The sequence below is a fragment of the Nelusetta ayraudi genome, unplaced genomic scaffold (genome assembly GCF_046127955.1).
Source record: "Nelusetta ayraudi isolate G7.1 ecotype Tasmania unplaced genomic scaffold, CSIRO-AGI_Nayr_v1 ptg000028l, whole genome shotgun sequence".
NCBI classification, from domain to species: domain Eukaryota; kingdom Metazoa; phylum Chordata; class Actinopteri; order Tetraodontiformes; family Monacanthidae; genus Nelusetta; species Nelusetta ayraudi.
Window position 1 is genome coordinate 2,420,001 of NW_027466078.1, and position 15,000 is coordinate 2,435,000.

At 46.9% G+C, this 15,000-nt stretch overlaps 1 protein-coding gene across 2 annotated transcripts in view; it reads right to left on the reverse strand.

The window, feature by feature from the left end:
- Nucleotides 1–3,000, reverse strand: part of LOC142891064 (homeobox protein engrailed-1a-like) — a 3,522-nt gene extending 522 nt beyond the window's left edge. Inside the window, exons 1-3 of one of the 2 annotated variants that reach the window (XM_076030393.1) lie at nt 2,672–3,000; nt 2,045–2,641; nt 1–217 (exon numbers count right to left, since the gene is read on the reverse strand). The exon at nt 1–217 is cut by the window's left edge and continues 522 nt beyond it. In XM_076030393.1, the coding sequence (XP_075886508.1) occupies nt 1–217; nt 2,045–2,615 (788 nt within the window). In that variant the 5' untranslated portion in view covers nt 2,616–2,641; nt 2,672–3,000. Of the gene's footprint in view, nt 218–2,044 lie in introns of both variants that reach the window. The other variant, XM_076030392.1, reaches the window with a different exon arrangement.
- Nucleotides 3,001–15,000: the final 12,000 nt, after the last annotated feature.

The following is a 15,000-nucleotide window of genomic DNA, read 5'->3' on the forward strand; positions in this document are numbered from 1 at the left end:
TTCTTGATCTTGGCGCGCTTGTTCTGGAACCAGATCTTGATCTGGGACTCGTTCAGGCCCAGTTCCTGGGCCAGGGCCTGGCGCCGCTGCTCCGTGATGTAGCGGCTCACCTGGAACTCGCCCTTGAGCCGCTGCAGCTGCTCGGCCGTGAAGGCGGTGCGCGGCCGCTTGTCCTCTCTGGCGCTCTTGGACTTCTTCAGTTTGCGGGTCCGTGGGCCTGCAGTAGGAGCGAACACACGGCGGGAGCATGATTATCCGGTGCACACACAAGGCGTCGCTGAAATTAATTATGTAATGAATGTATGACTTGAAATAGTTCAGATAGCTCAAACTGGCCAATGTGGAATATTATTAATTATCTTTTTTTTTTTTTTTTTTTTTTTTTTTTTTTTTTTTTTATAATTTCTATTATTAAATAGCTGCAGTCAATAGAGTTAAATGTAATTGTGACGTAAATACGAATTGTTCAATTATCAGGTTACACGTTGGCAGCAAATAATCAGCACTGAAAAAGTGAAAAAGAACAACGCTAATAGTAGACCTGCACTGGCACTACTACTACTACTACTACTAATAATAATAATAATAATAATAATAATAATAATAATAATAATAATAATAATAATAATAATTGGCGGTAAAAAAAAAAATAATGATGATGATGATGATGATGATGATGGTGAAGAAGCGCCACACGAGGAGTATCATACTATCGCGCGTACGAGCAGTTTTTCTGCCCGTCAAGAAAAGATCAAATGAAAAGGCAAAATTTTTTTTAGCACATAAAAAAAAAGATAACAAAAAAATTGAAAATCTGTCGCTGATTCAAATTACATTAAATAACATTTAAATTACAGAATCAAATTGAATGGTTATTTTTCAAGGTCAGTTTAGTGTTTACAATAATAATAATAATAATAATAATAATAATAATAATAATAATAATAATAATAATAATTCACTAATGGAAGTCACTTATAAATAAAAAGGTGTTTTTTCTGTAAATCAAATCAAAATGAAATTCAAGACGAGGGGATTTTTCTTCCCTTGGATGCTTCAGATGTTTAATGAATTCAAAATGTCTTCTGTTGTAATTTGCCTTTAATCTCACACGGTCCAGTAATCTGACACTGAGCTCCACCGTGCAGCACAAAGACCCGCAGGACAATAACATTGAGCATCTGATCTGGAAATATTTCATATCGCCACAAGTTGATTTGATTTCATTTGATTTTTCATTTGTGTTTGAATTATTTTCACCAATACGGAAAAAAAACAGAGAAACCGTAAAAACGTAAAAACATTTGATTTGTTAATTCTGTCCTCATTTTCCAGATTTCTAGCAAACACATTATTCATCAACCATCAACACACATTCCCTTTCATTAATAACAAGTTGTTTTTAATGAAAAAAAAAGATCAGTCTTTATCTTCATAACGGTGGTTAAAAAGTAGATTTCGAAATAATTATTTTCTTTTTTTAGTTTCATGAAAATTGTCCCTGACGCCAAATTTAAAGCGACACGTTTTAATTATTGTTGTTCAATTGTTCAAATTTAAATCGAACGTAATTTTAAACCGAGCTTCAAATGGAACAAATGATTGAAACAAACGCCAACGTCAAGGATTCATGTCACGGGTTGGAGGAAAATACTGAGGTTGAGATGTTGGCTGAGATGTTGGGGGGAAATGTGTGAGATTCATTCCATAGCAATTTAAAAAAAAAAAAAATGAGAAAAATAAGGATCATCACCAGAAATTATTGAGAAAAAAAAAAAAACTCAAAGTCGCCTTCTCGATTTTTTTTTTCCTGGCGGCGGGGTGTCGGGGGCGGGGGGGGGGGGGGGCAGGCAAATTATATTTTCAACCTATTCAATAACCTGAATCATGGAAGAAAAATGCGCGCGTCGATTTTTAAGGTTTTCTTTCTTTCTTTCTTTCTTTCTTCTTTCTTTCTTTCTTTCTTTCTTTCTTTCTTTCTTTCTTCTTTCTTTCTTTCTTTCTGTCTCTCTTTCTTTCTCTGCACCGTGAACTTGTGTCTTACCAGATGAGGGCCTGTCCGAGTACCGAGTGCAGTAGACCCAGGCAGGCCACAGCAGCGGCTGGCTCTCCGGCGTGGCTTCCCCGGTGCCGCTGAGCACCACCCGCGAGGACGAGGTGGAGGTCGAGGTGTTCTCCGCGGGTGCTCCGCCGCTCCGGTCCTCGTCTTTGACTCCTCCAGCGGCTGCGGCGACACCTCCGCCTCCTCCTCCGGCTCCTCCTCCACCCTTGACCGGGCTGGCCAGTGGGTCTGAGCCGGAGGAGGCCGAGCTGTCGGTGCTGCAGTTGGAGTCCTGGCTCGGTGTCCCGGGGAGGCTCGGCCTCGGGTGAAGGCGCTCCCTGCCGCCGGAACCGTGTGCCCTGTCCCGAGCCACATCCGGACTTAGACCCGGACCCAGGCCGGCCTCCTTCCTGCAGCCAAAGTCCGGCCGCAGGATGTTGTCTATGAAGAAGTTGGTGGTCCGGTGGGCCTGCGGTGCCCCCTGCAGCGGCAGGCCGGGGGCCGGGGACAAGGACACGCTCTCCGGCTCGCTGCTGTCCGACCCGGACCCCTGGGGGTCCCGCGGCTCCTCCATGGCTGGACCTGGACCTGGACCTGGACCTGGACCTGGACCTGGACCCGGACCCGGACCCGGACCCGAACCCGGACCCGAAACTTCTGAGCGGGCAGGAAGCTCTGCGCTCGGTCCACCTCCACCTGTCGCGCCTGCTTGTACCCGGGGCGTGACAGCGGGGGGCTGGGGGGCTGGGGCAGGGTGGAGGGGCGGCTGTGGGACTAGAACATGGTGGCCCGGGGGGCTGCGGGGAGATGCGGGATGCTGCTGTTGCTGCTGCTGCTGTTGCTGCTGCGGTCGGTGCGGGGCCGAGGACGCGGAGCGCGCGGGGCGGCGCCGCGGGGCTTCATGATCGTTGGCGGACTGGGACTGACTGACTACTGCTGCTGCTCTCTCTGTCTCTCTCTCTCTCACACACACACACACACACACACACACACACACACACACACACACACACACACACACACACACACACTCGCGAGCCAACCGAGGCGCGGCGCATGGATAACAACTCCAGAACTGTGTGCGAGCCAATCAGCGGCCGGGACGCTTTTGGACACGAAGTGACGACGTCCAATAATGTCAAGCGCCATGTGAACAGAGGGGGCGCTGAGGAGCAGTCACCGAGCAGGAGATCGTCACTGCTGCTCGTTTCGCTATGTCTGCTCCATCTTCTACAGCACCACACACACACACACACACACACACACACACACACACACACACACACACACACACACACACACACACACACACACGCACACATTGCTCCTCTCTCCCTCTGTTGATCACGGTGAACCGTCACAATGTGACTTCCAGTCCTCTGGGGCCTCGGCGTGCACGAGAGGCCTCTCCAGGCTTCACGCCCCGGTTCTCCGCGTCAGCACGCGCACCTCCTCTCATCTTTCAGCCATGTTCCATCCGACCCTCACAGGTGTAGCCTCGTCTTTGGATCCTCACTTCCGTTGTTGTTACTGTTGCTGTCGTTGTCTGCTGAGGATTTAATGTTTCTAATCTTTGTCGTTGCTTCAGATATGAACGGTTGAGTGGTTGGACTAAATGTTGCTGTTCGGAGACACAACGTCGCACCTCAACACAACACACAGGTTCAGAAAAAAAAAAACAACACAACTGCATTAGGCGCCTCCACCTTCAGTTCAGTCACGCCATCAAAATGCTGGTGATAATAATAGTTATTTTAAGTATGTAGTCTGTGAACACGAGGAGCAGTGCACACACACAAACACGAGACTGAATCATCTTGATCATTTCTGATGTTAATGGGATTTCTGTGAGTTCAGGGGTTTTATCGCCGCTTTGAATTATAAATGATCAATTTTAAAGTTGCAGAATGGTTAATAAAAAAAATAATATTATTTTCATGGTGGCAATCATTAAAATAACACATAGGCGATGTTCTGGTTAGTATTAAAGTAGACGATGACAAATTAGATTATTTTTTTTTTATCAAGATAGATTAAAAAATACATAGATTACAGACAGACAGACAGACAGACATACAGACAGATAGACAGACAGACAGATAGATAGAGTGAGATGAGAAGCTAATGTGTTGAAATACACTGCCTGGCCCCCCCCAAAAAAAAAGTTGCCTCCAAAAATAAAGGTCACACACTCTAATATTTTGTTGGACCGCCTTGAGCTTTGATTATGTATTCGCTGTGGCATTGTTTCAATAAGCTTCTGCAATGTCACAAGATTGATTTCCATCCGGTGTTGCATTAATGTTTCACCAAGATCTTGCAATGATGATGGCAGAGTCTGACCGCTGCGCAGAGCCTTCTCTCGCACATCCCAAAGATTCTCAATGGGGTTCAGGTCTGGACTCTGCGGTGGCCGATCCATGTGTGGAAATGATGTCTCCTGCTCCCTGAACCACCACTCTTTCACAAGTTGAGCCCAATGAATCCTGGCATTGTCATCTTGGAATATGCTCGTACGATCAGGGATGAAAAAAAAATCCATTGATGGAATAACCTGGTCATTCAGTATATTCAGGTAGTCAGCTGACCTCTTTGAGCACATACTGTTGCTGAACCTAGACCTGGCCAACTGCAGCAACCTCAGATCATAGCACTGCCCCCACAGGCTTGTACAGTAGGCACCAGGCATGTTGGGTGCATCACTTCACCTGCCTCTCTTCTTACCCTGATTCGCCCATCACTCTGGAACAGGGTAAATCTGGAAAAAAAAAAAAATGGGAAAAAGGAAAAAAAAAAAAGGCTTCAATTTGCTAGGGAGCATAAAGATTGGACTCTGGAGCAATGGAAGAAGGTCATGTGGTCTGATGAGTCCAGATTTACCCTGTTCCAGGGTGATGGGTGCATCAGGGTAAGAAGAAAGGCAGGTGAAGTCATGCAGCCATCATGCCTGGTGCCTACTGTCCAAAGCCTGTACAGTAGGCAAAATTAATGCAACACTGGATGGAAATCAATCTTGTGACATTGCAGAAGCTTATTGAAACAATGCCACAGCGAATGCATGCCGTGATCAAAGCTAAAGGCGGTCCAACAAAACATTAGAGCGTGGGACCTGTATTTTTGGTGGCGACTTTGGTGGCAGTGCATTTCCAGTCTGTTCCAATCAGACCGGAGCTTCAGCAACTGAGGCCTGGTATCACGCTGCCCTCTAGTGGCCCGTCAGATCAGTGCAGCGGGTCGATCGAGGAGGCGAAATAGAGAGTTCGGAATATCAGGAATCAGTTGGGGGTGTAGTTAGTGCCCTTTGTGACGCCAAATAGAGCTGGGTTGTGTGGCGTTTGTGTCTGTGTGTTTAACCTCATAAAAAACTTCAAAAATGATTTAAATCTAAGTTCTCCTGAAGGACGAGTGAAAACGTATTTTATGGCTATGTTGTTATTGATTATAGTTTGTTAAGAATTGTTAAGAATTGCAAACCCCCCCCACCCCACCCCACCCCACCCCCGCATCATTGTGCATTCGCAGGTTCATGTCTGTGTTGAATAGTGCTGCCCCCTGCTGGTCGAGCTGTTGTTCCTGAAGTCACTTGCCATCAACCTCTTTGATTTTCCATCGTGTTGGGGGGGGCAGAGCAACCGTCATGTTAGCCCTGTGATGTGTATCAGCTGGCAGGGTGGCAGCACTTTAGGTGGTGCTGAAACAGCAGCACGTGGACTTCCGGAGCCTCCTATTTGTTGTTGTAGTTGTCATGGTTGTGGTTGTGCGCTAGCCTGACGTGACCCTGGCGTCAGTGGCACCTGACTGCTCCGCTTTCGGCCCGTCCACGTTACACAAGCATCGGCCGTTCCATCAATCCTGGCCGACTTCTGCTTGTGCGCAAAGAAAAAAAGCAGAACTGTCGGCTGCCGGCTTCCTTCTCTGGGTGTGTTGTGGTTCAGTTCTGGTGACCTCAGCGGGAAAAACCTGCTGCTGCTGCCGCTGCTGCTGCTGCTGCACACTTCCTTCCTGCTGCTCCTGCTGTAGATCTGCTACTGTCTGGAGGACCATGACAAGGAGGACTGTAACCAGCAGCTGCTGCTCCAACAGGGCCGTGAGTTCACACCAGTTCAGCCCAATCTCTGCTGCTAGTGGAGATTCCGACGATTTTAATTTTTTTTTTATATGAATTAAAGAATTGTGTTTGATCACGTCATTCTTTTTGTTCTGTTCTGTTCGTATTCATTTTTTTTAATATATATATAAATAACATGACATTCTTGTACACGTTTTGTGCTGCTCCTTTAAAGATAACAGTCTGTAAAAAAAAAACACGAAACAATATATATATATGTATATATATATATGTATATATATATATACATATATATATAGAGCGAGATTGAGAGAGAGAGAGAGTGAGAGAATCTGGTTAATTTTCAAAAGAAAATACCGCGATTGACAAACGTGATTATGGCTTGAGAATACTTCAAGGTTATATTTATTTATTTATTTATTTATAGCGCAGTACAAGTATGCAAGCGTTTTGGAATGTTCCAGTCAAAATAAAAATAGAATATTACCACCAAACAAATTACTACTGTCACCTCCAATAAGAAACACAATAAATATCTTGTTAAATTACATATAGAGCCATGTAAAGGAAAAAAAAAATTGCGATTAATCGCGAATAAAAATTTTAATCTACTGACAGACCTATTACATATATATACACACACACACACACACACACACACACACACACACACACATCGCAGCAAAGCCTTCACACACCTGAGCTGCAGGAAAAGGCTAAGAAAAAAAGTGCCATCAGTCTCCTGGTGTCTGAATAAAATTACAACGAAAATGTGAATACAGACTTTTCTTGGAAATGTCTTTGTCCTCTTTCACTCACGACTCACACTGAGCTGGACCTCCTGGACCTCCGGGACAGAAAGAGGAAGAAAGAAGGAACCATACCTACCACAGGATTTGCTCAATTAGCAACACACAACTTCGCTAACAGGGTGAGCAAATCCCCCGTTAGGACCGCCTCCAAGTTTTGGCTCCGCCCTGGTGGTGGATCATGTGGGACCAGTTCCTTAGAACTGAAGAAGCCTTCTAGATACCACAAACCAGTCCAGACCAGTTGACTTGACCAAACCTAGTACTCACAGTGTGAACAGCGTCAGAGTCTGACCCTGACCAATTAACATTATTTAGAGGAGAAAGAAGGAAGAGGAAGAGACAGGAACAGGAAGCTACTAAATTCCTCAGCAGAAGAAGAACTGAAGGCGTTTCTCCACTGCTAATTTGCAGGCAGTAGTTAGACTATGCTGACCAATAAGAGGCCTTGCCCCTATTCCCAAACCTTCTCCTGGACTCTCTCCCAGTCCAACTAGTCTGTGTCTGACCTCTCGGCCCTCCTGGTCCTCCTGGTCCTCCTGGAGTTCCAGGTCTCAACAGAACAGGAGGAGGGTCTGTTGTTTCTGGCCTTGGCCTTGTTGTGTGTATGTGAGCTGGTTCACCAGGGTCACAACCATTTGACTGCTCTGCAGAACCACCGGGGACCACCAGGACTATGGGACCCAAAGGCGTCAACAATTGCACCCACAGCCAGGACGTCCTTCTCAGCGTGTTAGCTGCTGACCGCTAACTGCAAAACAGTTTCTGCTCGAAAGCGTTTGGCCACGCAGCTTTCTGCTCCAGGGACCTCTGAGGTGTTGTTGTTGTTTTTGAAAATTGTGTTTGACCACAGCGAACCACAACGCGTCAAACAACCCAGCAAGGGACCTGGGTTGAAATTGGCTCCGATCGGCTTGCGGTGGGAAAGGCAGACCCGCAACGACATCACATATTTTACCTGCCGCACGGGATGACGTTGAGCGTTACGTGCGCTAAGTCATAATATCGCGCCAGTCGCAGCGTATATCACGTACCGAAGGGCTGTGTCTCAATTCAGGGTCTGCACCCTTCGAACGGAGCGTCCTCCGTCTGAAGGAAGCGTTCTTCGAGGACCCAGCCTAGAAGGACGGACCAAACCCTGCCTCCCCGGTAACCACTCGGGACGGTCTAGCCTTCGGCGTATTTCCTTGTTCCGTCACCGCTGTTCCCTCGGGCTGGCCAACCCCGGAAGTGACATTTTTATAGCATCAAGCTAACCATTGGTTCACCATCTAACGATGTCGTTGGATCATCAAATAAGTAAAATCCTACGTTAAAAACTGGATACTTTATGTGAAACTTCAATACTTAAATTTATATGTCGTGTCTTTGCCAGTACATGCCGCTAATTTCAGCTGACTTCCCAGGATCCCACGATGCTTTGCAGCAGCACGCAAAGCATCATGGGATACAGAAGTACCCGAAGGATAGTAGCGGTGTATCCTTGGAATCGGCTAAAACGAGGGCGCATTCCGAGTGTGCATTTTGAGCGTCCTGAGCACCCTTGGGAATTGGGACAAGCCTTCGCGCAGTGCTATGACGCAACTTCCTTTCAAAATGCGTACTTCAAGGATGCAGACCCTGAATTGAGACACAGCAAAGGTGTTCGATTATGTTCCGTCAGCGCTCGAAATTTGTTCATTGTCCTCTGGCTATTTTCGCTCGCGCGCAAAATGGACCAGACGCCGAAACGCTAGCTGCACAGTGCGAGCCGCCCGGCCGCAGAGGTGCGCGCCGCTTCAAGTCTGGCGTGAATGACACCATCGATTATACAGTCAAGAGTGGCGAACAACAAAGAACACTCGCTTCCATGTAGCTCTCCATTGTTTACTTCCTTGAATTCTGTCGCACTTCATCTACGCGATCTCAGTGCAATAACGTCAGCAGACACGCAGCGGGGAAAGCGGAGGGGGTGAGACCCAGCTGGTTTTGGTCAGTGGGAAAGGGTGTAAATGCCGATTAATTGAGAGTCGTCCTGCGTTCAAAAAGCACAGTGTCAACCCCCTAATTTTAATGGGAAATGGGCTTAGTACTCACAATTCCTGCAAAAACCTCCATATATGTAATGGCAGCACTGGCCAGTAGGTGGCAGCAGCGCTCTATCTCTCCTGTTTGATGGCTCAGCGCGCTTCAGTTGGTTAAACTGTGGGACTTTTTTGGAGCTTTTTTGTGTTTTTGTTTTTATTACCCTGTTGTGTGTCCTTCAGTGAATTCATGTCACGATAATTTTTTTTTCATAGTCAGACAATTTTACTCCCAGAATAAAATATTTAGCAACTTTTTTGACTGTTGACTTTACTTGGCTTGGCTGTGGTGTGTGTGTGTGTGTGTGTGTGTGTGTGTGTGTGTGTGTGTGTGTGTGTGTGTGTGCGCGCGTGTCTGTGTGTACCATATCACAGAGCTGTGCTCCAGTGCACTGTCTATTATTGTCCTGACCTTGATGTTTCCAGGAAACATGACTCCGCCCACGTCCATGTGACTTCATTTTATCCAGTCGTCAAGAAAGAAAAAAAAAGAATGAAAATGAATTTTTTTCCAACCGTCTTATTGATACAAAGTGGTGATCTGAGGAGGATCCCAGAGATCCTATGGTGAAAGGTGCCATTCCACAGGGATCAGAACTAGTGTACTCCTTGTTCTGGATCAAGTGTTCTGTCAGTTTTTCTCACCAGACAAATAAAATGAACGTTTTTTGTTTGTTTGTTTGTTTTTAATAAATCTGATTCTGAATCTAAAATTGATTCCTCCACAAGTTCCTTTGCCTTACCTCTTGGAGGTGCCAGATGGAGGATCTTCTGTCTCCACTCCGTCATCTCTATGATTTGTCCTGCCATCGTTTTCAGGCTCCTGTGAAGGTCACCGCTGCTCAGCTTCCAGACTGAAGACAAAACAATCTTAAGAAGACAGAGACACAGCGTGTCAGCTGCAGCAGGGTTAGGTGGAGGCTGAGTTTCATGGTCTTGTTCAGCCAGCTGAAGGTGGCGCTAGCGGGTGGACCCTTCACACTCTTGTGTGAACAACCGGCTTCTTCTTCTTCTTCTTCTTCTTCTTCTTCTTCTTCTTCTTCTTCTTCTTCTTCTTCTTCTGCGGATAACTTATTGAACCTTATCATCCTCCAAGAGCGCTTCCCTCTGAGGATTCAGGACTTTTGGTAGCTGGTAAAGTCTCTAAAATTAGATCAGGGGGTTGGAGTTTCAGCTTTTTGGCTCCTTAACTTTGGAACCATCTCTCGGACTCAGTGCGGGTGGGGGGGGTGGACACCGTTATTTTAATAGTAGAGTAGAATTAACACCTTCCTCTTCCATAAAGCTTACAGTTAGAATCCAACCACTGTCAGTTATGCTGTTATTGGCCTAGGCCACTGAGGGAGAACTTTCTCTCCCATTAAAGGGATTGTTGCTCTGTGCAGGCGGAGCTTCTATCACTTTTTCCTCTTCACCTGCAGTACAGATTATTTGCGCTGCAGCAGTCTCTGTGTGTCTCCAGCAGGTGAAGGCCACGACGCCGGGAGCTGGAGAGTGCAGTCCTGGGAGTCTTGTTGCCATCGCTCCAACTTTGCCACCGGGATCAGGACGAGGACTGGATTTAACAGTGGATCATGGACCATTATGGACTCTTGTCCTCCCAAACATAAACAAGCACATTCTACATGGACAGCAAACACAGACTAACACACTCTACAGGGACAGCGGCTGTACCACCCCACCACTCACCATTTGGGCCAATCTAGATTTTAGAATGTTTTGATGTATATGATACAAAAACACTTATAGACATATTTTAATTATTCATTCCTATATATCTGCATCTATGGTTTATCGTGAGAGCTTTAACCCTGCAACTCACTCTGGCCTGTCTGCCACTCTGGCTATCTCTGCCGCCCCTAGAGTCGGCGGGTCCGGCGGCACCGTTGGATACGGTGGCGGCCGGTCCGTCGGCTCCGGAAGACCCGGTGCCGGCGGGGTTGTCGGCTCAGATCGACCCGGTGCCGGCGGTGACTGGGGTCCCCGAGGCGTCCCCAATATCTGTGCCTCCCCCTGATAAGGGGGACCCCCGCTTGTCACTTTATGGAAACGAAAAAAAGAAAACGAAGAAAGAAAAGAACAAAGCAACTGTCAATGTCTGATGATGATGATGAAATGTTGAAACTGTCACAAAAGAGAAAATTAACTGAACTTGTAAAAGAAAAAGCAAAAAATATAAAAACAGCCACGAGTGTTGAGAGCGACTTTGTTTTAACCCAAGAAGACAACGATGCACCTTACTCGGTGGCACTGCTGAAAAAATTCCTTGAAGACACGAAAGGGGTGAGACAAACATCAGTATGGGAGCACTTCTCGGACCTTAGGCGGTTCATCAACTCCGCCAAACCCCTCACGAGGAAGTTTGGAGAAGTGCTCACCGACCAGGAAGTATACAGACTCAGAAAGCACATAGGAAAGGCCAGAGAAGAGTTAAACAAGGGAGAAATTGATGTTTAATTTACTTTTATTGTTCTTTGTGCCACTGGTGTGTTGTTTTACTGAGTTTTTATTTATTTTTCCATTCATGTGTGATTTTAACATGGGGAGTTTAAACATGAATGGAGCCCGGGCTGATTTTAAAAGAGCTGATCTTTTTAAATTGATGGAGTTAAAAAGATTAAATGTATTGTTTCTTCAGGAAACACACAGCACTGACGATATTGTCAGTGACTAGAAGAGGGATTTTAAAGGGGAGGTGATTTTGAGCCATAATTCCAGTGCCAGTGGTGGGGTTGGGATTTTATTGGCTCAGAATTTTTTACCGGCTTCTTTTAGTGTTGAGGAAATCATTCCAGGGTTTTTACTAAAGGTTATAGCTTTTTATGAAAATGTAAAATTAGTGTTTTTAAATGTCTATGCTCCAACCAGAGGGTTGGAGAGACTTACATTTTTAAAAAAGCTTGATGATGTTCTTAAAACCTGCCATGATGATTTTATGTTTTTAGGCGGCGATTTTAATTGCACCGAAGATCACGCTCTAGACAGGAATCATCCTGAGCCACACCCTGGGTCGTCCCACAGGCTCAGACAGCTCATCAAAGATCACGAGCTGTCTGACCTGTGGAGAGTTTTTAATCAAAACAGACGACGGTACACTTGGAGCCATACCAAAGAAAATTTTTTATCCCTTGCCAGACTTGATCGTTTTTACTGTTTTAATCACCTTTTAAATATTTTTTAAAAGATGTTTAATCCAGCCTGTTGGTTTTAGCGATCATTGTCTTGTGTCTTGTTCCATTTTTATTCAGAATATTCATTTAAATAGTGCCGATTGGCATTTTAACACAGCTCTTTTAAATGACCAGGCTTTTAAAACTGCTTTTAAGTTTTTTTGGTTATCCCACAGAGAGAGCAGACCCAATTTCCCCACCATCCAACAATGGTGGGATTTTGGGAAAACTCAGACCCAACAACTTTGCCAGAGCTTCACTCGCTTTGCCACAGGTGAGTTAACCCGGACCGTAAGGGATCTGGAGAGACAGGTAGAGGAGTTACAGTCCTTAGCTATTTCTACAGGAAATCGAGGGCATTTAGACTCCCTCAAGTCCAAACAATCGGCGTTAGCCAACCTGCTCGGGGTTTCTGCGCAGGGGGCGCTGGTCAGGTCGCGGTTTATGAACATCTCGCAGATGGATGCTCCCTCTCAGTTTTTCTTTGGGCTGGAGAAGAAAATGGACAAAGGAAGATCATTCATTCTTTACGCGCGGGTAGCTGTTCCGAAATTTCGGATTCTTCTGGGATTAGGAAATATGCTGCCGGTTTCTACAGAGACCTCTATAAGAGTGAGTGGTCAAGTAATCCGGAGGCGCACAGCAGCTTCCTCAGCGGTCTCCCTCAGGTGAGCCAGGAGCAAAGCCCCCAGTTGGCGGCACCACTGACGCTCATGGAGCTGGAAGCCGCCCTGGGGAGCCTGCAGTGTGGAAAAGCTCCTGGCATCGACGGCCTTCCTGTGGACTTTTATAAGTCCTTCTGGCCGGTCATCGGACCAGACCTTCTCCTGACAATCAACGACAGCATCAAACAGGGAAAACTCCCAGTGAGCTGTAGGAGGGCCGTCATCACCTTACTGCCAAAGAAGGGAGACCTGCAGGACATCAGGAACTGGAGGCCGGTGTCCTTGCTGTGCACGGATTACAAAATCCTGTCCAAAGCTCTGGCCCTTAGGCTGCGAGAGGTGATGTCGTCCATCATCCACCCTGACCAGACCTACTGTGTGCCGGGCAGGCTCATCAGTGACAATGTCACTTTAATTCGGGATTTTTTGGACCTCTCCAGTTCATTGGCTCTTGAGACTGGTCTTATTTCCATAGACCAGGAAAAGGCTTTTGAGTTGAACACCAGTACCTGTGGCAGACCATGGGTGCCTTTGGATTAAATCCTGACTTTATAGCCATGATCCGGGTGCTCTATTGTGGCATTGAGAGTGTTCTCAAGGTCAACGGTGGTCTGAGTGCCCCCTTCGACGTTCAGAGGGGGGTGAGGCAGGGCTGCTCTCTCTCAGGGATGCTGTACTCTCTGTCCATAGAGCCTCTACTTCACAAATTAAGGGAGAGTTTAAGTGGTGTGTGTCTCCCTCAGTGTTGCGTGTCTTTTAAACTGTCTGTATACGCTGATGATTTGGTGGTTTTAATCAACTCGCCAAATGACATCAGTGTTTTAGAAAATCTTTTAACAGAGTTTGGTTTTATTTCTTCTTTGCGTGTTAACTGGGGGAAGAGTGAGGCTCTTATGGTGGGAGAGGGGCTGAGGAGTAGGCTCAAGTTGCCCGGTGGGCTGCAGTGGAAGACTGGCGGTTTTAAATACCTGGGCATCTACTTGGGGGAAGAGACCCACAACAATAAGAACTGGGACAATGTGTTGGAGACGGTGAGGGGGAGGCTAGGACGGTGGAAGTGGCTGCTGCCTAAAATGTCCTACAGAGGCAGAACCCTCATCGTAAACAACCTGGTCTCGTCCTCCTTGTGGCACAGACTAATGGTTTTAGATCCTCCAGCCTCTCTCCTGGCAGAGATACAGCGGCTTTTAATTGATTTCTTTTGGGGGGGCAGGAAGCACTGGGTTCCACAGAGCATCCTTTTCCTCCCCAAAGAAGAGGGAGGACAGGGTTTGGTTCATCTGGCCAGCAGGGGCTCTGCCTTCAGACTCCAGTTTATTCAGAGGCTCCTGACTCGCCCCAAGGATGTTCTGTGGAGACCATTAGCCCGGTGCATCCTGCAGCGTTTTAATTTTTTGGGCCTGGATTTTAGTTTGTTTTTAATGGACACGACTCGCATGAGCACAGTTTCTCTGCCTTGTTTTTATCGGTGGGTTTTTAACGTTTGGAACCTCCTGAAGAAGCAGAGGGCGGAGCAGGCTGACTCTTTGTACTGGCTCTTGCGGGAACCGGTCCTTCGGGGAACCTTGCTGGACTACCCTAGCTGGGGGGGAGTGACTCTCTCCAAGGCCCTCCGAGCTGCAGGGGTCATGACGTTGGGCAAGGTGGTGGAGCTGACCGGTCCTGGATTGGAAGATCCCGCCCCATTGGCCTCTACGCTGGGACTAAAATCCCAAAGGGTTGTCAAGCAGCTGCTGGACCATTGGAGAAGAAGGCTGTCCGGTCATGAGCACTCCCTCCTCAGCTTGCATGGCAGAGGTTCCCTGACCCCCAACCCAGAGGACAGCTTCCCCCATGTCGGCCTGCAGCGGCCCTCTGCTGGAAGCCTGTTCCCCTGGAGGCTGCGACAGGAAAGAAACTCTATCAAACAATGGTGAAAACTTTGCACAAACACAAACTAGATGGACGTTGGGATACGCCGTGGAGGAAATACTTGAACTATGGAAATAAGCCCGCGTGGATAACTCTCTACAAAGCCCCAGTGGCCAAAAGACATGGAGACAGTCAGTGGCGCGTCCTCCACGGCGTCGTAGCCGTGAACGCCTTTATCAGCATGATGAACCCAGCGGTGGAGGACACCCGTCCCTTCTGCACAGAGAGAGAGACTGTTTTTCATTGTTTTTATCTGTGTGAGCGTCTGTGGT